This window comes from Odontesthes bonariensis, chromosome 12 (genome assembly GCF_027942865.1).
Source record: "Odontesthes bonariensis isolate fOdoBon6 chromosome 12, fOdoBon6.hap1, whole genome shotgun sequence".
Lineage (NCBI taxonomy): Eukaryota > Metazoa > Chordata > Actinopteri > Atheriniformes > Atherinopsidae > Odontesthes > Odontesthes bonariensis.
Window position 1 is genome coordinate 37438513 of NC_134517.1, and position 26749 is coordinate 37465261.

Here is a 26749-nt window from a genome sequence, read left to right on the forward strand (position 1 = left end):
CTATAAACAGATATTAATGAGATTATCAGCCAGGATCACAAGTAATCCGATCAAATGAATCGTTCTGGTTGAAAATGCTTGAATCGCATCCACAGACTTATGAGGTGGAGCTCCACACCCCTGGAGAATAGAGATGAGTTCTGCACCAACCTGCTCTGATATGAGCCGTACGACGGGACCAGAGGTGGGCAGAGCAGCCAAAAACTGTACTCAAGTAAAAGTAAAAAGTATTCATCCAAATAATTACTTGAGTAAGAGTAAAAAAGTGCTCGGTGAAAAAACTCCTCAAGTACTGAGTAACTGTTGAGTAACGTCTGATTTATTTGTTAACACAAGCATTCAATCAGACAGACAAAAATACTAAATAATCATCTTTAGGCAGATTAGAGTTCATCCAATTGATAAATTAAATTAATTATAAAATGGCTTGAATTAAAAATAATCCAGGTAAATTCAACAACTTCAATAAAAAATCAAAGAGACTTAGGAAATGTTTAAAACATATGTAACCCATATGTAACCTAAAAAACAAACATTCACCTATCCATGGGGGGAAAAACGAGTTTAGGAAACTTAGCGCTACATGTTTCCTCAAGTTAGATGTTGAGTTTCTGCTGAAATGTGCGTTTGTTTTGGTTGACACAGAAGACACATAATGTAGCTGCTGTTTCTCACTCTTTGTAAGGTAAACATGCTTTCAGTATGAGGCCTCGTCTGCGTCTTCATTTCCCACCGTTGGTTCTGACACTTTTCATCTGTTTCTTTGTTTGTTTGCTACGACTGCTAATGCTAAAGCTAACCCGCCCCGCCGCTGAGATCGAGTACGGTCACGTGACCAGACTGCACGGCTGCGTCTGATTGGTGGAACACAGTCAGGTGGTAGAGCCTTTGGCGGAAGTCTCTCTCTCTGTCAGAATAAAACATTAAAATGAGGCGTACGCGGGGGGATAAAAATAATGAGGCGTAGAATACCAAAGAGGTAAGAAGAAAAGTAACCAGCTCATTGTAGCCTAATGTAGCGGAGTAAGAGGACAGTTTCTGCTGCACACATCTACTCAAGGAAAAGTAAAAAGTATAGAAATTTAAAACTAATCCTAGAAGTATAATGTTTTGTAAATGTAACTGGTTACCACCCACCTCTGAACATCAGACTGTGGGCTGCACTGAGCACATTCATCAATAAAACAGCTATTTCAGAGTATAATGCAGCTGACATTTCTGCTAACGCAAAACAAGAGCCGGAGCAGCGATATGCTGAAGAGACGAATCCTCAGCAAACAGTTCTTAATCAGATAAACGTCTCCACCGGCTCCGTGACGTGTTGAAACCGGTTTTCTGCTGCTTTGAAGTGTGCTTTGTTTCATGGTGTGAAGCGTCGGAGCTGAGTCAGCAGGACGGAGACGGGACGGGAGGTGGAAGCCACTCCAGCAGCTCGCTGTGGGCAGAGATGCTTTCACATGAAGCCGCTCACAACACAAATATCAATCTATAAAACCTCACTGCTGATGCTGCTGATGTTACCTGGGTTTACATTTCGTGTAATTGCCTTGTTATTTGATTTCTCTCCACTCGACCAGATCGACCAGGACATCCACAGAAAGTACACACTGTCATCCGATGCAGAGCTGATCTTAATCAGATCCCTGACGTTGGGCAAAGTCATCAGTAAGTCCTGCAGCCGTCTGAAGGAAAGTGCTGAGGAGCTGCAGCTTCTTTTGTTCCTCACTTCCTGTCTTTCATCCTTTTCTCCGCAGGGATGGACAGCTTGGCCGAGGAGGTCGGGAGGGCGGCCTCTAAAGGTTTCGTCGGCTGCCTCTCCTCCGTCCAGTTCAACCACGTCGCTCCGCTGAAGGCGGCGCTGACCAATCGGGGAAGCTCGCTGGTCACCATCCGCGGTCCGATGGTTCAGTCGAACTGTGGAGCTCTGGCTGAGTCCACCTCCCACATTCAGCAGGGTAAAACACACTCTCACACACACTGAACATCATTTCAGGCAATGGGAATCCCAGAACCTGCTTTCATGCACAGATAGCGTTAAGGTTTTTAGTTAAAGGAGAACCCGGTGCAGAGGCAGGAGGCACAAATGAAGCTCTTACAGAGCAAGGCAAAAACCAGGGCACTGCCGGAGCATGAACACCCAGAATCCACCAGAACAGAGTGGACAGCAACAGGAAGTCAGAGTAGGGATGGGAATGGAAAACCGGTTCTTGTTGAGAACCGGTTCCCAGTGTTTCAGTTCCTTGGAATCGTTTGGCGATTTTGCAAACGATTCCCTTATCGATTCCAGTGGGCGCGAATGACGTCACCACGCAGCGTTGTGTGGCGAGTCCAGCGCAGCCAGCAGCCAACAGTAAACATGGCGCCCAAGCGAAACAATCGCTCGAAAAGTTTGGTTACACATCCCTAAAAAAGACGACAACAGGACAACTTGCAAAGTGAATATTTCACCAAAGAGAGGAAATACTACCAACATGCAATAACTATGAATGAATGATTAACGTCGGTGAATCTGAACCCAGCAACGTTAGCAACGTTAGCATGTCCTCGGCTAACACTGCAGGTAACTAACTAACAAACACTGCCTATCATGTTAGCAGCATTTGCCTGATTGTAAAAGCTGCTGTTAGTAACGGTTAAGGTTAAATGAATGCCTTCTCAGGCATTACATTTAGATGAAATCATGAGAGACAGAGCCTGACTGGCTCAGAGCCAGAGGCTGGTGGTACTACCCCCAGTTCACCTCTACCTCCAGCTTCTCCTTTCACCAGAGCAGGAAGAGTTAAATTACCCAGGCCAGGATAGACCAATGTGGACCTCACCGTTGTTGGGTTTGTGAGGTCACGACTCGTGTTACTTCTAAACTAAACAAAGTTGATGCTAATCGACCGGTTTGTTGTCCTTTTTCTCCAAATGAGAATCGATAAGGGAACCGACAAAGAACCGAATCGTTAAGCAGAATCGAAAATGGAATTGGAATCGTAACAATCTTATCAGTTCCCATCCCTAGACAGAGGTGTGACTCCCACAGACTGAGGAGAGGCAGCCGGTAACAGAACCAGGTGGGAAACCCAAAAAGGGCCAAACAAAGAGTCTGAACAAAACCCCGTAAACCAACATGGATGAGTTGAAACGGGAAGTTCAGGAGAGACAGTTCTGAACTGGTTTTAAACTCAACAATAAAAAAGAAAGTTTGTCCTTTTTAGGCCGAAATATGAAAACATTTTCTGCACTAGCTTCTTAAAATTTGTTAACTCTCCTCATAACTAGTAATAGCAATGTTATAACCATGTTTTTATAACAGAGATAGAGCTGCTCTGGGACACTTTTTTTGGTCAGAATTCAAAGGAAATTATTTGAGAAGTGGGACCGTTTACACGCTTTGGACCGATTAACTTTTTGCTGATCTTTTCCAGTCTTAAATTCAATTCAATTCAATTCAAATTCAAATTCAATTCAAAAATACTTTATTTATCCCAGAGGGAAATTAAATGTTGATGTAGCTCAATTAAATCAAGGAGTTATTATAGATGCTGATGGCTGTGGGCAGGAAAGATTTCCTGTAGCGGTCCGTTTTGCATCCAAACTGAAGAAGCCTTTGACTGAAGAGACTCTGTTTTCTGATAACAGTCTCATGGAGAGGATGTTCAGGGTTGTCCATAATTCTCTTGATTTTATGCAAAATCCTTCTTTGCATTATTGTCTCCAGAGGTTCCACAGTCGTCCCCAGAACAGAACCAGCCTTCTTTATCAGGTTGTTGAGTCTTTTTAGGTCCCTGGTTCTGATGCTGCTGCCCCAACAGATGATGCAAGAGGAAATGACGCTCTCAACAACAGACTTATAGAAGATCTGCAACATCTTGTTGCAAACCTTGAAGGACCTTAGCTTCCTGAAGAAGTACAGTCTGCTCTGTCCTTTCTTGTAGATGGCTTCACTGTTGTGTCTCCAGTCCAGTCTGTTGTCCAGATGAACACCAAGGTATTTATATTCCTCAACCACCTCCACTTCTTCTCCCATGATGTTAACAGGGTTTGATCTGACCCTGTTTCTCCTGAAATCTACAATCATCTCCTTTGTTTTGTTAACATTCAAGATGAGATGATTGTTCCCACACCATGCCACAAAGCGGTCCACCAGCTCTCTGTACTCAGCTTCTTGTCCATCTCTGATACACCCGACAACTGCAGAGTCATCTGAATATTTCTGTAGATGACAGGAGTCTGACTTGTACTGGAAGTCTGAAGTGTACAGAGTGAAAAGGAATGGTGAGAGTACAGTCCCCTGTGGTGCTCCTGTGCTGCTGATCACCTGGTTAGACACACAATTCTTCAGTCTGACAAACTGTGGTCTGTTTGTCAGGTAGTCATTAATCCAGGTGATTGTTGAGGCCTCCACCTGAGTCTTCTGGAGTTTCAGACAAAGCAGATCAGGCTGGATTGTGTTAAATGCACTGGAGAAATCAAAGAACATGATCCTCACAGTGCTGCCTGCTTTGTCCAGATGACAGTGGGTTTGTTGAAGCAGGTGTATGATAGCGTCTTCAACTCCAACTCCATGGCGATAAGCAAACTGCAGGGGGTCCTGATATGTGCTGGTTTGCTTACACAGGTGGGTCAACAGGAGTCTCTCCAGGACCTTCATGATGTGGGATGTCAGGGCAACAGGTCTGTAGTCATTGATGTCTGAAGGGTGAGTTTTCTTTGGTACCGGAACCAGACAGGATGTCTTCCACAACAGTGGTACCTTCTCTTGGGTCAAGCTAAGGTTGAAAAGGTGTTGCAGAATCCCACAGAGCTGCTCTGCACAGGCCTTCAGGACTCGGGGGCTGACACCATCTGGACCTGCAGCCTTGTTCCGGTTCAGTCTCTCCACCTGCCTCTTCACCTGACTTCTAGAAACAGAAAATTGGGAGGGGGAGGCAAAGGGGACAGCAGCATCTCCTGATTTGGTTGAAGACAAACTAGTGGAAGCAGAAGAATCCATGACTGAGGTGGAGGTGGAGATGTTACAGGAAAGCTGTGGGTCAGAGGAGGGTGGGATGTCTCTTTGGCTGGGAACAGGATGGGAGGATGGTGAGCTTGTTCCTGAACTGAACCTGTTGAAGAATGTGTTCAGCTCATTTGCTCTGTCCAGACTTCCATCCATCCGATCCTCCCTCTGCTTGAGGCCTGTGATCTTCTTCATTCCTGACCACACATCTCTGATATCATTCCTCTGCAGTTTACTCTCAAGCTTCTTTCTATACACCTCCTTGCTCTCTCTGATCTTGACTTTGAGCTGCTTCTGTATACTCCTCAGTAACTCCCTGTCTCGCTCCCTAAAGGCTCTTTTTTTCTTGTTCAATAGTTCCTTTAGCTCCCTGGTGATCCAGGGTTTGTTATTAGGGAAGCATCTCACTGTTCTGGTGGGGATGGTGTTGTCCACACAGAAGTTTATATAGTCAGTCACACACTCAGTCATGGCATTAATGTCCTCTCCATGTGGCTTACAAAGAGAAATCCAATCGGTTGCATCAAAACAACCCTGTAAGGCTTCTTCAGCTTCATGTGACCACTTTCTAACAGTCCTTTTTGTGACAGGTAGTCTCTGGACAAGGGGTTTATATGCTGAACAGAGAAAAACAAGGTTGTGATCTGATTTTCCCAGGGGAGGTCTTGATTTGGAAATGTATGAATCCTTGACATTTGTGTAAAACAAATCCAATGTCTTGTTTTCTCTGGTAGAGCAGCTGACAAACTGTTGAAAAGTTGGCAGTGTAGCAGAGAGTGAGGCATGATTAAAATCACCAGATATTGCCACAAAAGAATTGGGGTGTTGTGTCTGTATCTTAGCAACAACGGAACTGATGACATCACATGCAGTGTCGGCAACAGCTGAGGGTGGAATGTAAACGGCCACCAAAACAACACTGGTGAACTCTCTTGGCAAATAATATGGACGAAAACTTACTACCAATAGTTCAATGTCAGGACTGCAGATACGACTCTTCACAGTAACATGTCCTGGGTGACACCATCTGTTGTTGACAAGCACTGCCAATCCACCCCCTTTCCTTTTACTGCTACTCTTTAAATCTCGATCTGCTCGTACAGTCAGGAAGCCCGGCAGAGAGACGCTGGAGTCGGGGATATGATCCTGCAGCCATGTCTCAGTAAAACACATAATGCTACATTCCCGATATTCTTGTTGAGTCCTTGTCAAGGCTAGAAGTTCATCCAACTTGTTAGCTAACGATCTTACATTTCCCATGATGCAGGATGGCAGAGATGGTTTGAACTTCTTCTTTCTTTCTCTCCTCTTTGCGCCTGCTCTGCATCCACGACGCCTCCTTTTCAATTCCAGTGGGATTTCTGGCTTCAGTTGTCGAATTATTTCTGCTTTTCCAATGTTAATCAGCTGCTCCCTGTTGTAAACCACCTTGTTGCTATGGTGATGCATCATGACACAACAGCAAAACATACAAAAGTATTGGAAAAAATCAATCCAGCTGCACAGCATCCAAGGCAGGAAGGAACAGTTGTCCAAAAAATGCAATTTCTTCCAAGAAAAAACAGGAATGAAATTTAGAAAAAAGAATAAATCTCAATGTGAGGTACAGAGCTACTCCAATGTGCTGCCACCCTCAGCGGCGCATTCTAGAACTTTTTAAAGTTCCAACGTGAAGTTTTAAAACTGCAGTGTCTGTTCCTACTGCCTCGTGTTTCCTGCTCAGTTTACAGTGCACAGCAAACACAGAGGGAACAAACTTCTGGTTTCTCCTTCGCTCAATAACACGCTTTCTTTAATTAAAAAGACTTGGACAAAGGGGGGATAGCATTTCAGTCCAAACCGGGCGGTGTTGCCCGGGACAGAGATCAATGAGCAGTTTGAAAGGCGGCTCCGTGCTGGCCAACAACACGCCTGATGAAACGTAGGCTTCGACTGCAGAGCGCCGCAGGAGCTGATGGACTGAGAAATTACTGTTTCCTGTTAACTGGTTAACGACTCACTCAGAGATGGAGTTTCTCTGCTGCAAATCACAGATTTACGTTTTAATTTAGGTTATGTGGAGCTTCCATCGACTCTGCTGAGGTTACTCCACGTCAGAGGTGGGCAGAGCAGCCAAATAATATACTCAAGTAAAAGTAAAAAGTATTCATCCAAATAATTACTTAAGTAAGAGTAAAAAAGGTGAAAAAACTACTCAAGTACTGAGTAACTGTTGAGTAACGTCTGATTTATTTGTTAACACAAGCATTCAATCAGACAGACAGAAATACTAAATAATCATCTTTAGGCAAATTAGAGCTCATCCAGTTGATAAAATAAATTAAAATTAATTAATGAGTTACAAAATGGCTTAAATTAAAAATAATCCAGGTAAATTCAACAACTTCAATGAAAAATAAGAGACTTAGGAAATGTTTAAAACATATGTAACCCATATGTAACCTAAAAAACAAACATTCACCTATCCATGGGGGGAAAAACGAGTTTAGGAAACTTAGCGCTACATGTTTCCTCAAGTTAGATGTTGAGTTTCTGCTGAAATGTGCGTTTGTTTTGGTTGACACAGAAGACACATAATGTAGCTGCTGTTTCTCACTCTTTGTAAGGTAAACATGCTTTCAGTATGAGGCCTCGTCTGCGTCTTCATTTCCCACCGTTGGTTCTGACATTTTTCATCTGTTTCTTTCTTTGTTTGCTACGACTGCTAATGCTAAAGCTAACCCGTCCCGCCGCTGAGATTGAGTACGGTCACGTGACCAGACTGCACGGCTGCGTCTGATTGGTGGAACACAGTCAGGTGGTAGAGCCTTTGGTGGAAGTCTCTCTCTCTGTCAGAATAAAACATTAAAATGAGGCGTACGCGGGGGGATAAAAATAATGAGGCGTAGAATACCAAAGAGGTAAGAAGAAAAGTAACCAGCTCATTGTAGCCTAATGTAGCGGAGTAAGAGGACAGTTTCTGCTGCACACATCTACTCAAGGAAAAGTAAAAAGTATAGGGATTTAAAACTACTCCTAGGAGTATAATTTATTCAAAAACTTACTCAAGTAAATGTAACGATTAAACTGGTTATCTTTGATCACAGCAGCTGATGTCAGGCGGCTGTTTTTAACCCGGTGGTTCTGGCTGTTTGGTTTGAGTTTCTGCCGCTCGGGTGTTACTGCAGCAACACGGCATCAGAAGCGTAAAACTAAACCCAGCTCACGAAACAAACCAACGCAAAATAAGGTGAATTCTGCTTCACAGTGACAGGAAGAGACAGCGAAAGGATGAAAAAGTGAGTGAATTCTTGGCTGCCAGCCAGCCGGTTATCCCTGTGGGGACGTTTCTTACGTTTCTGACCGGGTAGCGCAGTCATAAGTGCAGAAGTTTAACCCTTTAAAAGCCTGTGATGGGGCAGATCGCTGGCTTTCTGGCTCCTTCTGGTTAACCACAAATAAATCAATAATATCAGATCAAACAGCATTTGCTGTGATGGAAAAAGGGATGTTTTAAATCTGTGGATGCTCGGCTCAGGTTCATCTCATTTTTAAAGACTTTGTTACAGAACTGAAGGAAAATGTTTTCATCTTTCCTGCTTCTGCTACGACCCGATCATCAGAAATACGGACCGATTCTGAACAGGAAGCTCAGATAATTTCAGATTAAAGTCCAGATTCCAACAGCTAAATGGATGACTGACCTGAACGGAACACAGCCAGTCGGATGGCGTCGTGTGGTTGCCAGGTTTTTGTGTTTACCGTGAAGACATTCAGCCTCACAGGAGAAAGCTTCTGATCTGGTCGTAATCATCTGAGATCAGAGATGAGGCAGCTTAACCACAGCCAGGCTTTATTTGTGTTAGCTGAACCCGAACCTCCACTCAGAGACCACAGGCTCCAGGAGAAAGGAGGGAAACAGGAAATAAACCAACCAGTTGACACTTCACTTCATGTAAGAGCAGTGTTTAAATTGGCTTTTGTAAAGCGGGGGAGCCCTTCACTCGCAGTGGTCAATGTCGCGAAACATTTCTACTATGTGAATACACTGCTACTAACACACCCTTAATTCACATTATGTGTTCTTTATTAGTTATTTATCTCATATGCACATATCACAACAATAACATAACCTTAAAGGTGCACCGTGTAATATTTTTAGCAGTTTCTTTCCAGAATTCATGCTGCCCCTTCACAATTTTTACCTTTTTCACAAATACTTACCACCACCACCATCAGATTAGTATTTATTATGACTGGGAAAATTGCACTTTTCATACATGAAAAAATTAATCTTCTCCATGTCTACCATTTTGAATTTCTAGAAATAGACATTTTTAGCAGCTGGGCCTGCACTTACTCCTTTGCTGCTCCTGACAGTGGTACTGTTAAATGCATACAATATGATGGTTACCAATTATAAACACAAGTTTTAGGAATTTATAATCCAATGTATTAAATATGGCTGTTTTTTTTGTTTTTTGTTTGCCAAAATGACCTCAACATACCCACTGAAAAAGTCCCTCATTGTCAGAGTTACAGCGTCTGAACAGAAAAATCAAGTTAAATACCAATGTATGTGGGGGTGGTCCACTATGCACTGGCTCACAAACTTGAATGTAGTTAAAATCAACATGAGCTACAGTACAGAATGAAAAAGAATTGATCTTCCTAAAGACAGCGTGGCACTGAATCCATCTGATGTTATTAACAAGCGAAGCAAAAAAAAAATAAAGTCTTTCAAAGCTACGTTGCAGCAGGCATTCGTTCAATCAGTCAGCCAACTCTTTTTTTGAAACATTCTGATGTGATATTTAACTAGCACAAAGATACAGCACAGACAGCTAACAACTGCAAACTCGTTTCACTCAGACTGACACGACTTGATGAGAAAATCTGGGACGCGCACGTTGCACCGCCTGCCTGGCTGGATTGAATAATGCTAACTGTGATGTCACGGCTCTGCGCATGTGCACAGTGCTGTAATTCACCTAAACTTGCTTTTATTTTCAGCGTAGTTATTGACAAACCTTCCTGACAATTGTAATATTTTTTAGAAGACTTGAAAAATGAATTTAATCACATTAAAAAAAAATAAAAAATTTTAATATGAACACTGGAGCAGGCGGAGCGGAGCTGGTCCGTCCGAAGTGAGGAGGCGGAGCTGCGCTACGGAGCGCTCCGCCCCAATTTAAACCCTGTGTAAGAGCACGCTGTCTGAATGGAGATTATAAAAAGCTGCAGTTATTATCAGAGGGCTGCAATCAGAAAACTGTTAGCCGTTAGCTACACAAAGTTAAATCTGCCTGCTGTTTATGTTGAGCAGCAAAAAGCTCTTAAACATTTAACTTCAGACTCAAAGAGCTCATTTAGCTCTTATACTGTCCAGAAATAACCTGAAAATCCACTCAATCTCAGAGCAAATCAAAGACAAATTCCTTTTTAATCTGTATAATCCAGCATCATCAGCGTAGAATAGACCCGCCTGCTTTTACTGGGACTTACGGTTTCTTTGGCTCAGCAGGTTTAATTTACAGCGTGTTAATGAAACTCTGAGTTCTGGTTTTATAGTTCAGGTGATTAAAGATTAGAAGATGTGATCGTATTAAGATATTTGGTCAAAGTCTGAGACGATTTTCTGTCAGCCGTCTGACTTATATTGAGCAAACTCTGTGAGCGGAGACTCGGGCGTTTAAATGTTGTTTCAGTCTGAGAATCAGAGCTTTTTACAGATGATCTAACCTGAAAATCTGATCAAAACTGCTCCGGAGCAGCTGATGCGCCCAGCATCGGTTACCATGGAGACCGGGAACGTACTTTAGATTTGAATCTGACTTTGAAGGACGCCGGTCTGGCTTTCAGCTGAGGTCTGTGGTGAGCATGAACTCCACCTGACCTCAGTGTTGGAGCCTTTAACAGGTGAGACCATGTGACTGCACACAGGTAGCTGGCCTGAAATCCTGTTAAACACAGGATCCATTTAACTGAAAAGAGTTCTTTTTGGTTGTAAGAATATGAAACACCGTGGAAGATGCTGCTTTAATGTCTCCGTCGGCTGGGTTTCTGGGTTCATGTCTCATCAGCTTCACTGACTTAATGATGTTGAGGTGAGACGATGAAATCCGTTTTTTAGAAGCAGGGAGACGCAGGGAGTCGGATCCAGAGATGCCAGAGCTCTTTGCATTGTTGTGCCACTAATTAATGAATGTGTTCCTCATTTGTGCTTCTTCAGATCAAGCTGCAAACGAAGATAAGGAGCCGAGCAGCGGCAGCACCCAGAAGGATTTGGCTGTAATCGCAGGTCTGTTTCCCCTCCTCTCCGCCGCTCTTCTTCTTGTGTTTAATTGAAAATGAGTCCCAGCTGTTTGTTTGTCGTTTTCCCCGTTTTTTTCCCACCGTTTCTGCCTCGTCTCCTGACATCTCAGCTGCTGCTCGTTTCCACTCGTTTTGTTTCACGATGAGCTTTCTGATCTCTTTTATTTCACCTCAACTCTCACATGAACAGAAGTGACTGATCAGAAATAAACTTTAGATCTAAGCGTAACCGCTCAGAGAGACGGGACGCTCAACGGCACGCTGTCATCGGCACGCTGTCATCGGCGAATCAAAACACAGCTTGAACTCCGTCTTTGCGCCTGACACCCTGAGAGGAAGTGTGCTTGTTTTAGATAAAAGCGATAGTTTGTCATCTGCCAGAAGTTAAGAGAGGAGATTGAATCCACTTTCATGTCCGGGAGGTAAACAAGAAGACCGTTAACAACGGGAAATCAAAGTCGGGCTTCCAGCATCTTCTCATCGAGCTGTTTAACACAGCGCGCGCTGTTATTAGGCAGGTTGTTTGTTCAGATACAGAGAAGCCTTTTATATCAGCCTGAGATGCTGGAGAACAGGAAACAAAGAAGTGAAACAGAGCTGAAGTGTTTGATGAGGAGCAAAAAGGGATGCTGAGCCAGAAGTTTTCTAAAATTTTCAGAGTTTTCTCTCTGACCAACAGAACCAAACGTAGAACCTGCTGCAGCACTCAGTGAAAGTTGTTCTGGAGTCCACATCTGCCCACATCTGCCCACATCTGCCCACATCTGTCTCCTGCTGAACATGTTGGAGCATCATGAAGAGGAGAACCAGGGACTGCTGAGCAGCTGGAATCTGGGATTCAGCAGGAATGGACCCAGATTCCTCTGAAAAACTGCAGCAATCAGTGTCTGTGGAATCAGTGGAACATCTGTCTGCAGCTGTGGAACATCTGTCCCCAGCTGTGGAACATCTGTCTGCAGCTGTGGAACGTCTGTCTGCAGCTGTGGAACATCTGTCCCCAGCTGTGGAACGTCTGTCCGCAGCTGTGGAACGTCTGTCCGCAGCTGTGGAACATCTGTCTGCAGCTGTGGAACGTCTGTCCGCAGCTGTGGAACGTCTGTCTGCAGCTGTGGAACATCTGTCCGCAGCTGTGGAACGTCTGTCCCCAGCTGTGGAACATCTGTCTGCAGCTGTGGAACATCTGTCTGCAGCTGTGGAACGTCTGTCCGCAGCTGTGGAACGTCTGTCTGCAGCTGTGGAACATCTGTCCCCAGCTGTGGAACGTCTGTCCCCAGCTGTAGAACGTCTGTCTACAGGTGTGGAACATCTGTCTGCAGCTGTAGAACGTCTGTCTACAGGTGTGGAACATCTGTCTGCAGCTGTGGAACATTTGAGCCCAGTTTCATAGCTCCAGCTCCAGGGATTCTTCTTCAGTGGTTGTATTTCAGCTCCTTTACCTTGTTTATGCCTCTGAGCTCTGACGCCCGTCACCACAACGTAAAAACTTCACCGGACTGATGGAATATTAATGGAATATATAAATCTGAGCATCTTCTGAGCCTAATTAAGGACCAGCAGCGAGTTCTGACGTCCTGGAAGAAGGGAAACACCTCTTTTAATTTGAGATACTCCATTTGAAAGCTGAATGCTTGTTTTGTTTAACCGCAGACAGGTAAAGGACACCGATAAAAGCGGGATAACAGACGTGTTTTTCCATTGAAACTGATCACCTCTGTGCTGGATGTGCAGTAAATAAGCAAACAGTTGGAACGTGGCTGCAGAGACTGAAATAAATCCATGTTATTGATGGATCTGAGCTCAAATGAAGCCGTCTGAGAAACATTTAGTCACTTTACTGAGTTTCATTCATTAAAGAACCTGCACCGAGGTAATTATCCAACTCAGACCAGATGTTCGGCCTCTACGTGTTCAGCATCTGGAAGTGGAAAAGGGTGATAATAATTCCCAGCTGCAGTTTTTGCCACCGTGTTAAAACATGTGGCTGCCGGTCACGTCTCATTAGTTCCTTTAAAAAGGTTCAGACCCCCTCGTGTGTTTTACTTTTCTCTTTTTGACCCATTTTTCCAGAACTAATGAAGTTTCTAATGAATCAGACGCAGATTAATCGAATGTGACATCATGTTAGGCCACGCCCTCCCTCATGGCAACAGGTGCATATCACCTGATGGTCTGAAAGCAAAGCATGCTGGGAGGAAAAGTTGGCCTCCTTTCATCGTCACCAAGGCTGTGTTTAAAACCGCATACTACATACTGCATACTGCATACTACATACTACATACTGCATACTACATACTGCATACTACATACTGCATACTGCATACTACATACTGCATACTGCATACTGCATACTACATACTGCATACTACATACTGCATACTACATACTGCATACTGCATACTGCATACTACATACTACATACTGCATACTACATACTGCATACTACATACTGCATACTGCATACTACATACTGCATACTACATACTACATACTACATACTGCATACTGCATACTACATACTACATACTGCATACTGCATACTGCATACTACATACTGCATACTACATACTGCATACTACATACTGCATACTGCATACTGCATACTACATACTGCATACTGCATACTGCATACTGCATACTGCATACTACATACTGCATACTGCATACTACATACTACATACTGCATACTACATACTGCATACTGCATACTACATACTACATACTGCATACTACATACTGCATACTGCATACTACATACTACATATTACATACTGCATACTACATATTACATACTGCATACTACATACTGCATACTGCATACTGCATACAACATACTACATACTGCATACTACATACTGCATACTACATACTGCATACTACATACTGCATACGACATACTTCCATACTGCATACTACATACTACATACTGCATACTACATACTGCATACTACATACGACATACTTCCATACTGCATACTACATACTACATACTACATACTGCATCCTACATACTGCATACTACATACTTCAATACTGCATACTACATACTACATACTGCATACTGCATACTACATACTGCATACTGCATACTACATACTACATACTGCATACGACATACTTCCATACTGCATACTACATACTACATACTGCATACTACATACTGCATACTGCATACTACATACTACATACTACATACTGCATACTGCATACTACATACTACATACTACATACTGCATACTGCATACTACATACTTCCATACTGCATACTACATACTGCATACTACATACTGCATACTGCATACTACATACTACATACTGCATACTGCATACTACATACTACATACTGCATACTACATACTACATACTACATACTGCATACTACATACTACATACTACATACTGCATACTGCATACTTCCATACTGCATACTACATACTACATACTGCATACTGCATACGACATACTTCCATACTGCATACTACATACTACATACTGCATACTACATACTGCATACTACATACGACATACTTCCATACTGCATACTACATACTACATACTACATACTGCATACTACATACTGCATACTACATACTTCAATACTGCATACTACATACTTACATACCGCATACTGCATACTGCATACTACATACTACATACTGCATACTACATACTACATACTGCATGCTGCATACTACATACTACATGCTGCATACTACATACTTCAATACTGCATACTACATACTACATACTACATACTGCATACTGCATACTACATACTTCAATACAGCATACTACATACTGCATACTGCATACTACATACTGCATACTGCATACTACATACTACATACTGCATACTACATACTACATACTACATACTGCATACTGCATACTACATACTTCAATACAGCATACTACATACTGCATACTGCATACTACATACTACATACTGCATACTGCATACTACATACTACATACTGCATACTGCATACTACATACTTCAATACAGCATACTACATACTGCATACTGCATACTACATACTACATACTGCATACTACATACTACATACTGCATACTACATACTACATACTACATACTTCCATACTTCCATACTTCCATACTACATACTACATACATACACAATGCATTTCGCTCCTCCCCGAGCCGAAATCAGCCGGCCTGAAGCTGATTTCCCTTAAGCTCTAAACTCTGTAAACTTTAGCAACATTTGAAACATTTTCAGGTGAGAAAGTAGTCGTTTAGATCCCCAACGTGTTGAAAACCTGACAAAATACCGGCTGTTTACAATTTTGTTCCCACGAATTCGGCGCTACTAAAGCTAGCCGCAGTGAGCAACGCACTTCCTGTTATTTTCACAAAATAAAATACCCGTTGCCTTTTATCATAGGGAAAGCCATTACCATACAATTGGTGCTTTTGTTTTGAAAACAGGAAGTGAACCTACCCTCTTTGTAGCTAGCTTGAAACTGCCGTTTTGACAGGAAATGACGATCGGCGACGTCACGTTACGTTGCATCTTGGGTAGTTTGAGTATGAGTAGTAACCTCATGGTGCATACCCAACATTTCAGAGAATCTAGTATGCATCCGGGAACTTCTCGCTTACTCAAACTCGCATACTAACTCAGAAAGTTAGTAGGAGTAGTATGCGGTTTGGAACACAGCCCACGTCAGGTGACATTAAAAACATCCTCCGTCTGCTCTGATTGGCTGCAGGTTCTTATTCTCACCTGGACAATGAATGGAACAATGAGATTAAAGTGGTGACAGGAGCAACTTTTTCTGGTCTAATATGTCCCTTCTGAGGTTTCTGAGGACTGATTTTCCATATTTGTGCTGCTGTTTGTGTCAGCAACACAAAACATTTCCATCATCAGTTTGCTCCCCCTGAACTGGGAACCAGCACATTTCCTCTGGTGTGGAGCAGCTGATTAAAGGAAATCTTTCTGTTTTCTGACTGGGCGCAGAAAGCTTCGGATGCACATCAGCTCAGACTCTCTTAACAGCAACACATTGATTGTTATATTCGATGTAAAAAGCTTGGCTGAAACAGTACTCTGTGGTATTAATGCTGTTGTGTAAACACTGGGGGTTACATAACATGATAAAAGGCCACAGAACCACAGAACCTGACCAATTTAAAGAAAAATCGATTTAAAGATGACCTTAAAGAAGTCTTTTCTCATTTTAAGATGAATTATGTTTATTCTTGTGATGAAAATGAACAAAAAACAGAACTGTTGTCAGGACTGGATGTTTGGGAAGGATTCTCAGGCACCTGAGAGCTTGAATGGGGGCAACCGGACTTCTTCTTCGTGGTTCTTTAAGACGTTTCAGACGGAAAACCTTCTTCGGTTCTAAACTAGAGTCGAAGAAGCCGTCCGTGTTGAACTGTGAAAACCATCCCTGCACAGAGGAGGAGGTCCCAGGTGTCTTCCTCTGCTCCCCAGGAGGTTTCAGGCCCATTCAGACCTGGGACCAGAACAAGCTCTAGTTTAAGGTCCCAGCTGGTAAAAAGCAGGAAACAGGAAGTTAGAACGAACAAGAGGAACAACTGAGAAGAAGACGAGCTGACAAAGGAGCTGAGGATGAAGAAAAGATGACAGAACAGCAGGGAAACAATACGAAGTTCCGATAAGGAGCAAAGGAAAACCAGGAGAACCAGGAGAACAGGGACTGAGGGACGAATTACACAATGAACGACAGGTGAGGGCAATCAGCAGAAAGCAGGTGGGCAAAAGATCAGGATCTATCCAGATAAAACAGGAAGAAGTCGTGCCATTTAGACCTGAAGAAGCTTTTCCAAAGAGACGTAAAACATCTGAAAGAACTAAGAAGCAGAAAGCCTAACCCTGAGCTCTGAGGACGACTGAGAGGCTAAACCAGTGATACTCACTATTTATTTCACCAGAGCCACGTTGGCAGCAGAATCAAGGGAAGAGCCACTTAACCACAACATACTAAAGTTCCTTTTGCAAATATGCATTTCTACATATAAAACATCCCACAGAAAAAGAAACAACACAGCCAATACATTTTCAATTCAAATCACATTTACCTTAATACTGGGATGAGCGGAAGCTGGCGTGCATGTCCTCGACTTTCTTCATGTTGTATTTGTAGTTTGTTGTTGTAATCATAGTGAGACATTCAGGATGAGCATGGTTTCTGTGCTGGTTTTTGCCCTTTTTTAGTTAAAAACCGATCCATTGTGCCTGCATCTCGTGCTGGCTAAAGGAGCTAGCGTGCACTAAGCGGGCTGCGTTGCCAGGTTTAACAGTTCCCCCTTTAGGTAACACCATTAAGCAAAAACGCAAATTTAATAAAAATACTTAATACTGTGCAGTATTCGCTGTGTGTTATTTGAAAAAAAATATTGTTATTGTTAGCATATTGTTATAAGCTACTATGCGAGTGTGAGCCGCCAGTTAATGCTTGAGGAGCCGCACAGTGAGGATCTCTGGACTAGGACAAGTGTTCTGGGTCACCCGCTGGAGGTTATCAGGGTGAGACTGTGCAATGAGAAAAATATCTGAAAGGTGTCGGAGCCAAAGCAGCCTGTGATGCCTTTAAGAGTTAATTTTAATTCCTTTAATTTGCCTGCTTCCTTTCTTCTCCTCCTGTTCTGAGGAAAGGTGTTTTTGCTGTTCAGAGCGCGCTCAGTAAGCTGCGGTGCGGCAGCACTTCCTGTGTGACACGCACAGTTAGGTTCATTTGGTCTGGACTAACTCTGTGATAGGAACTCTGTGATAGGAACTCTGTGATAGGAACTCTTTGGGTATCTGCTCAGCAGAGCCACAGAAAGGCCTGTTGTCTTATTTCCTCACAGCGAGGTTGAAGGTAATTCTGTTTCCAGGCAACGAGTCAAAGCTGCTGATCCTCCTCCTGCTCACCGCTGAGACACATTAAACATCTCATCTAACTCGTATCTGTTTCAGAAGGAGACCACTTTGAATTCTTTTCATTTGTTCCAGGACCAGGTGCTTCCTGTTTGCTCTGATTATCAGGTTGTTTGGAGCAAACTGAGGCGATTAGAGAGGCTTCCAGTTCCACAGCGAGGGCAGCTGGCAGAGTTCCCGCTGTCTGAAGGGACGGCAGTTATGTTCTGTGCACTTCACATTAAATGTGACCAGGAAGCAGACCAGGAAGCAAACCAGGAAGCAAACCAGGAAGCAGACCAGGAAGCAAACCAGGAAGCAAACCAGGAAGCAAACCAGGAAGCAAACCAGGAAGCAAACCAGGAAGCAAATCAGGAAGCAAATCAGGAAGCAAACCAGGAAGCAAACCAGGAAGCAAACCAGGAAGCAAACCAGGAAGCAAACCAGGAAGCAAACCAGGAAGCAAATCAGGAAGCAAACCAGGAAGCAAACCAGGAAGCAAACCAGGAAGCAGACCAGGAAGCAAACCAGGAAGCAAACCAGGAAGCAAACCAGGAAGCAAACCAGGAAGCAAACCAGGAAGCAAATCAGGAAGCAAATCAGGAAGCAAACCAGGAAGCAGACCAGGAAACAAACCAGGAAGCAGACCAGGAAGCAAACCAGGAAGCAAACCAGGAAGCAAACCAGGAAGCAAACCAGGAAGCAAATCAGGAAGCAAACCAGGAAGCAAACCAGGAAGCAGACCAGGAAACAAACCAGGAAGCAGACCAGGAAGCAAACCAGGAAGCAAACCAGGAAGCAGAGCAGGAAGCAGAGCAGGAAGCAAACCAGGAAACAAACCAGGAAGCAAACCAGGAAACAAACCAGGAAACAAACCAGGAAGCAAACCAGGAAGCAAACCAGGAAACAAACCAGGAAGCAAACCAGGAAGCAAACCAGGAAACAAACCAGGAAGCAAACCAGGAAGCAAACCAGGAAGTAAACCAGGAAACAAACCAGGAAGCAGACCAGGAAACAAACCAGGAAGCAAACCAGGAAACAAACCAGGAAGCAAACCAGGAAACAAACCAGGAAGCAAACCAGGAAGCAGACCAGGAAGCAAACCAGGAAACAAACCAGGAAGCAAACCAGGAAGCAGACCAGGAAGCAAACCAGGAAGCAGACCAGGAAGCAAACCAGGAAGCAAACTAGGAAGCAAACCAGGAAACAAATCAGGAAGAAACAAGAAAACCGTTGCCTTTTATCATAGGGAAAGCCATTACCATACAATTGGTGCTTTTGTTTTGAAAACAGGAAGTGAACCTACCCTCGTTGCAGCTAGCTTGAAACCGCCGTTTTGACAGGAAATGACGATCGGCGACGTCACGTTACGTTGCATCTTGGGTAGTTTGAGTATGAGTAGTAACCTCATGATGCATACCCAACATTTCAGAGAATCTAGTATGCATCCGGGAACTTCTGCTTACTCAAACTCGCATACTAAGAAGTATGCGGTTTGGAACACAGCCTTAATGTCTTAGTTTTTATGTTTATATGTTTGCATGCTTCATACTCACACATATTATGAGTGATATTTCTATGTAAGGATCTATAAATGTGCTGCGAAGCCTCAGAGGATCTTCAGGATAAATGAACATGAAGCAGCAGATGTTTCAGGATCTTCTAATATAGTCTAAAATAGAGATCAAACAGAGGGAGGAAACAGTTTACGAATTAAAGGCTCATTCTGAGTGTTTTTCTGCTTTAAGGTAAAAACCTGACAGCATGAAACCGGGTCAGCGCCCCCCCACTAACTCTCTGCTGTGTCCTCAGGTGTGGTGACGGCGGTGGTCTTCATCGCGGTTTGCGCCCTGGCCGTGATAAGCCGCCTCCTCTACCAGCAGCGGCGCGCCCAGCGGAGCAGCAGCACGAAGGAGGAGCAAAGCCACAGCATGTACACGGACTACAGGACTGAGCTGCACCTCCACAACGCCGTCAGGGACAACGTGAAGGAGTACTACATCTGAGCCCACCCCGTCTTTCTGAGGACGCTGCAGGGTTCCCCACCACGACACATCTCTGTGGCCCGGAGGCCCCCGGGGACACTGCCGCCTCCTGCAGCCGCCGCCGGCCGCTCTTTCAACGCTCCCGTACAAGCTAGTGGCTGAAGCTCTGCAGCCGGTAGTGTGTTTGATGTTGGTGACGTGTCAGAATCCAGCTGCTGTGGTTTCCAGAGGAAGGTCCTGCAGGGTGGGCAGGGGGACGCCGGGAGCGCCGGGAGCGCACGCCCACCACGCCGCTCTGTTGGAAACCGCAGACGCTGCCGATTCTTCCACGCGGCGGGGGGGACTCTGAACTGTCGGTGCCCATCAGACGTGTTCAGGCCTGTAAGATATGCGTTCGCTGCTGTGTTTGTTTTCCAGTGGTGGTGAATGTTGTAGAAGAAACAGGACAATACTGCCTCTAATGTACGAGTGCCTAATTTGCATAAGCGCTTTTTAAAAAAAATTTATTTGGACATTTTCTTTGTGTTGTTCGTGCACCCGGGCAGTCGCATATAGAGACAGAGGAGCTGTTCATTAGCGGCGCTGCATTAAAGGGACGGCCCGCTGATTTGATGTGCGGGGCGACCGTTTCTGTTCCCTGCAGCGTTTGAAGCGGCGCAGAGAAAAAACGTCTTTAACTTTTATCTCATTTATCAAACCCAGAGAGAGAAACACAAGCAGAGAAACTCTCATGTACACCATTTTAAATTAGATCCAACACGATCACATTCTGCCCTGTTTCACCATCTGACTCAGTTCTTATTAAATGTTTTTGGCAGGCTTTGGTCCACAACAGCTTGTTTTCACAGCTCCGCTCACAGCAGCCGGTTTTAAAGGTGCCGCAGCTTAGTTCCTAACCTGAGAGCTCAGACTACCCCACACCGCACTGAAATACTTAGACTTCCCCTCGTCTGCAGATGGTTCTGGTGCATCTTTTAGTGAGGAACTGGTTCAGGCTGTAAAAGCACCACAGAGAGGACGGCTGAAGGCAGAACCAGCCGGCAGATGAGTCCGAATCGTGCCCTAATTCCTCTGATCGGCTCCATAAACTCTGGACTCCATCATGCAGACGATAATCCTGTTCAGATCAGGCTTCAACCCTCAGAGGAGTTAAAGAAAATAGGTCCTGGACTCAGTTCTGTGAATAACTCTTTGAAAAGTTTTACGGTTTAAGCTGCTCGATGACTTTTATAAACAGCAGAAGAAGAAGAAGAACCGAAACTGCAAACAGTTATAAGCAGCTTCTCTCAACCGGTCCCAAGGCGACTCACCGGCGGCGAGCCACCCAGAGTGCATGCACCGTGCACCGTGCACCGTTTTTACTGTGGACCTCAGGTTGATAATCAATCGAATTAAAAGAAGTTTAGCCTTTTAAACACAACATATAGTTCTATGAAATGTTCCTCCCAGATTACGGACGAGGCTATAAACACTCGATACAGATAGGAAAACAGGATGTAGTCATCAGCGTAAAACCTGATAGTAGGCAGGGCGGGATGGTGGCTGTGAGACGGGCTCCCTCCAGTCCAAAGTTTGACTTTTCACCAGGTGAACGCACTCCCCACCGAGGGCAGAAGCCCTCCTGTGTTAGGTTTAGGTTTAGGGTTAGGGTTAGGGTTCTGCGTGTCCGTCTGCTAGCTGCAGATTCTCTACCATTACAGGCATTAATAAAGTGCATTTTAAGTAATTACGCCCCCCCAGCCCCCCTCCGGTAGTACTGGTCACCGTGCTTCAGGGTTTTAGAGACAAATGTTTAGATTTTCGCCTCCATGAGCCACTTTTCCTCCATGTTTGTTTTGTTTTTGCAGGATGACACAATGGGAAATGAGAATTTCAAAGTTCCTCCTGGCAGAAAAAAGCCAATAAGACGTCAGATTTCCTGGTCGTGTTACAGAGCATTAAACGAGGCGCTGGCAGCGTGTTATTGGCTCATTTTTCTCATGTTAGGTGAGCTGTGTGGCTCATGGTGAGAATCCGTTGTTAAAAGCAAACAAAGGAAAGCAAAAGAGTTCTGATTTCCCACTTTGTTGGTACAGAGAAAGCAGCATGATGTGATTGATCTGGTTCTGATCAGAACCCCAAACACTGACACGGGGTTGTTCTGCTGGACCGCCACAGAAATAAACATGAATTCAGCTCAATGAATAAATGTTTTTATCTTTTTTATTTCCTAAAGCCACAATCTGTGGATTAAGATACAAAAAAAAATCTAATTACTATATTAATTCATTTTCCCTTCTAATATCTATTTATAGAAGCATTAATATTGATTAAAACGACAGGAAGTTGCCACAGAGATCATCAATCTGTCCATTTTTTTATTCATTTAGCACCTTTAAACTAATCAGATGTCATTTAAAGATGAATGAGAAAAGGCAGAAAATATATGATGTGTAAATATGAATATTTGTGCACAAAGAACTGTTTCTGATTGAATATGGTGCAATAAAAAGAAACATTGTTAAAGGTATCAGCCTGCAGCCCTCTGAAAGGCTCGTTGGAGCGTTGCATTAAAGGTGTATCCGTCAGGTTTTCTGCAGGGTCGACAGAAAGCCAACAGCTATGCAGAGCTGCAGAATCTGGGACATTTAAACAGCAAAAAGCAGGTTTCTGAGGGGGAGAACATGGCAGCGGGAGCGGCTCCGGTAATTGGTGATTCCTCCCAGATGGGGAGCTGATCTCCACAGAGCTCAGAGGAGGCTGCAGCTCTTTCGTGTTATTCTTAGAGGATGTTTTTTTGCACTTGTTCAGCCTCACAGAAGTAAAACACGACCGGCTGCTCGGCCAAAGGACCCGGCTTCACCGTTGGCTGTGATCACCTGTGGCAGACGTTCCAGGAGGGATTCCAAATTGGCTTTCTTGTGCAAATGAACCCCGGTTTGTCCCGATCCGTGCATGGAAACAACAGCAAACCGTTGTCACGCGTTTGAAAAATGAGGCTCGTTACCGAGCAGGTTTCTCAGGCTCGTCTGTGGGAGTCGCAGAGCAAAACAAATCTATATCTGTTCTGTTTTTTTATGTTGAGAGTTGCAGAAATAAGAAAATGAACGCGAACCTGTGGTGTGGCACGTGCTCGGGCAGCGAGGTTCGAGGAGCCAGCAGCTGAATCATGTTTGATTTTTGTGTAATCCACTGCAGCACAGAGTCTGTCTTTGTGTGAGAGTCCACCTGTACAGAAGTTTAATTTGTTACTTCAGAGCACAAAGCAGCCGCGCTCTGAGCTTTCTGCAGCTCAGAAAAAGGCTAATCTGCCTCCTGATGGAGTCCCTTTATCCCTCATCTCAGCTCCAGGGACTGGAGGGATGTTTTCTGTGGAGCTCAAGCAGAGTCCGGTAGGCCTCACCAGGCCCTGAGAGGCCTCACCAGGCCCTGAGAGTCCTCACCAGGCCCTGAGAGGCCTCACCAGGCCCTGAGAGTCCTCACCAGGCCCTGAGAGGCCTCACCAGGCCCTGAGAGTCCTCACCAGGCCCTGAGAGGCCTCACCAGGCCCTGAGAGTCCTCACCAGGCCCTGAGAGGCCTCACCAGGCCCTGACAGTCACACCGGTAGGCCTCACCAGGCCCTGGGAGTCACACCGGTAGGCCTCACCAGGCCCTGAGAGTCCTCACCAGGCCCTGAGAGTCACACCGGTAGGCCTCACCAGGCCCTGAGAGTCCTCACCAGGCCCTGAGAGTCACACCGGTAGGCCTCACCAGGCCCTGAGAGGCCTCACCAGGCCCTGAGAGGCCTCACCAGGCCCTGAGAGTCACACCGGTAGGCCTCACCAGGCCCTGAGAGTCACACCGGTAGGCCTCACCAGGCCCTGAGAGGCCTCACCAGGCCCTGAGAGGCCTCACCAGGCCCTGAGAGTCACACCGGTAGGCCTCACCAGGCCCTGGGAGTCCTCACCAGGCTCTGAGAGGCCTCACCAGGCCCTGGGAGTCCTCACCAGGCCCTGAGAGGCCTCACCAGGCCCTGAGAGGCCTCACCAGGCCCTGAGAGGCCTCACCAGGCCCTGGGAGTCCTCACCAGGCCCTGGGAGTCCTGGAACACAGCATGGATGACACATACTTTGCTTTTTATAGATGTTTGCTTCTGATTGGCAGGACACGGTTTGACATGTCGGTGAAGCCAGATGAAAGTGATGTTAGCTAAATTTAAAAATGCTCATTATCCGGCTGTCTTTGTCAACATCGGTTCAGCTCCGCGGGCCAAACAAGGCTCGGCCCGCAGGAATGTAAAGATTTCTGGGTGTTATCATCGTTATTTTTCATCTGGGGATTCTACACGCCTGCACAGACAGCTGTGAAAGGTATTTCTCTCTTAATGACGGACTGGAGCTCCAACGCCACCGCGGCAGAAGGCTGGAAACATGGAAGCATGATGAGGAGCGATGAAGGGTCTGCAGCCGATTGGACCCTCGCTGTGCATGTCCTGCAAATACGCCCCATGATGTGATAGTGTGCAGATTTCCTGTGACAGTGAATGAATACATACCTCTGAGTGTTTAGGTTCTATTGCAATGGATAATACAATGTGGTCACTTCTTAATGATTTGTATAGCTGCAGTTTTATTAAGGATCTATTGTATAGATGTATAATTTAATAATAAAAGTGAATATATTATTAACTATCTGTTCTGTCTGTGTCTCATTAAAAAGACATTTCATGTTCAGACTCACTGATGTTGGTCCTGGGAGGATAAAAAAAAGCTTCTAAAGGGGTTGAATAATCCGGAAAAATACAAAGTTAGCAGCTGTTTCTGGGTTTTTGACAGATTTTTTATGAAAACAGGCATTCTGACAGAAACAAAGTCCAGAATTAAGATAAGGTACCTCGGCTAATCTTCACTGTGACAACAGGTCAGAACCATCTTCAGGAGGCTGAACAGAAACACAGAGGCTGCGCTGCTACATGCTAACCGCTAGTTAGCCACAGAAACACAGAGGCTGCGCTGCTACATGCTAACCGCTAGTTAGTTACACTAATAGTCGGGGAGCCAAAGTCTCAAAAATGGGTTGAACCTGACATGGTCTGCCATACTTTTTATTTGTCTTTTTTATGTTCACTTTGACCCTAAGAAGCAATAAACATCGCAACAAAAAATTATAGCCATTTTAGTGTATGTGCCCTTCATTTTTTGACAGAAAATGTTGGAAAATTACAATTTCCACAAATCCTCAGTGGGTTGGGTAAGCTGTCAATAAATGCATTCCAGATGCACAGAACACATGTGGAGACAACATCCAATGAAATTATAATTCTTAAAATACATTTCTACATGATTTTGGCTCAATTTAATGCAAAGAAATCGTTTTTTCACTTTTTTCCCAATATTTTCATCTTTACTTCATTGGCAATCAATTATTCCCCCAAATTCTGACATCAGTCAACATGCCATTCTGTTCACCAGACAGTATGCTCATTCCACAGAAAAAATGGGAAAAATCACTGGATCTGTGATGATTTCACTGCTGGGCCGAGTTGGCGATCAACAGGCTCATAAGCGGGCTGCGTTGCCAGGTTTAACAGTTCCCCCCTTTAGGAAACACCATCAAGCCTTAATTAATACTTAATAAAATACTTAATACTGTGCAGTATTCACTGTATGTTGCATTTCTTTATCTCTGATCTGATGCATTTCTTTATCTCTGATCTGATGCATTTCTTTATCTCTGATCTGATGCATTTCTTTATCTCTGATCTGATGCATTTCTTTATCTCTGATCTGATGCATTTCTTTATCTCTGATCTGTTGCATTTCTTTATCTCTGATCTGATGCATTTCTTTATCTCTGATCTGATGCATTTCTTTATCTCTGATCTGATGCATTTCTTTATCTCTGATCTGATGCATTTCTTTATCTCTGATCTGATGCATTTCTTTATCTCTGATCTGATGCATTTCTTTATCTCTGGTCTGATGCATTTCTTTATCTCTGATCTGATGCATTTCTTTATCTCTGGTCTGATGCATTGCACCTCTTTAAGGATCAGTCCCTGGAACATGCAGATAAATCTGCTCTAAATGTGTTTCTGTGACTTTCTGTGAAAAGAAAAGTGAAGGAAAAGCTGTCCAACATGTTTACACATGTAATCCTGATCTGAGACGAACAGGAAACCAGCAGAATGATGATGTGCACGCTGCAGCTTCACGTGCACTTTCTTTATCAGTGATCAGACACCAACTGCAACCCTTCTGCCTCAGCTTTGCCCCTTCACACTGCCGGGGTTCACTGATAATTCAGTGAGTGGAAGGCGTGGACTGCATGATCTCTGCTTCCAGCCCCGCTGCTTTCCTCCTCCGGGGCAGCGAAGTTCCAGCAGCGACTGAATTAATGGCAGCAACTTATTTAACGAGCTTTGCAGCCGGACTTTCTCTGCTTCCTGAGCCCTCATTTTCTTACATTCCCGGACATGTCTGCGGCGGGTGCTGCTGTGGTGTGGAAACACAGAACAAATCATTGATTTCCAAACCAGGTTATTCTTAAATTATGAGAAGGAGTCGAACAGGAGCTGGAATATCTGAGCAGGACGAGTGGAGCAGCAAGACTTTGTTCTTTATCTACGTGG

General features: G+C 44.4%; 1 protein-coding gene across 7 annotated transcripts in view; it reads left to right on the forward strand.

The window, feature by feature from the left end:
* cntnap5a (contactin associated protein family member 5a) overlaps positions 1-24789 on the forward strand; it is a 243768-nt gene extending 218979 nt beyond the window's left edge. For 6 of the 7 annotated variants that reach the window (XM_075480316.1, XM_075480317.1, XM_075480322.1 and 3 more), the window contains 4 exons: positions 1578-1665; positions 1755-1955; positions 11199-11267; positions 19987-24789. In XM_075480316.1, the coding sequence (XP_075336431.1) occupies positions 1578-1665; positions 1755-1955; positions 11199-11267; positions 19987-20180 (552 nt within the window). In that variant the 3' untranslated portion in view covers positions 20181-24789. Of the gene's footprint in view, positions 1-1577; positions 1666-1754; positions 1956-11198; positions 11268-19986 lie in introns of those variants that run through there. The other variant, XM_075480321.1, reaches the window with a different exon arrangement.
* The last annotated feature ends 1960 nt before the right edge of the window (positions 24790-26749 follow it).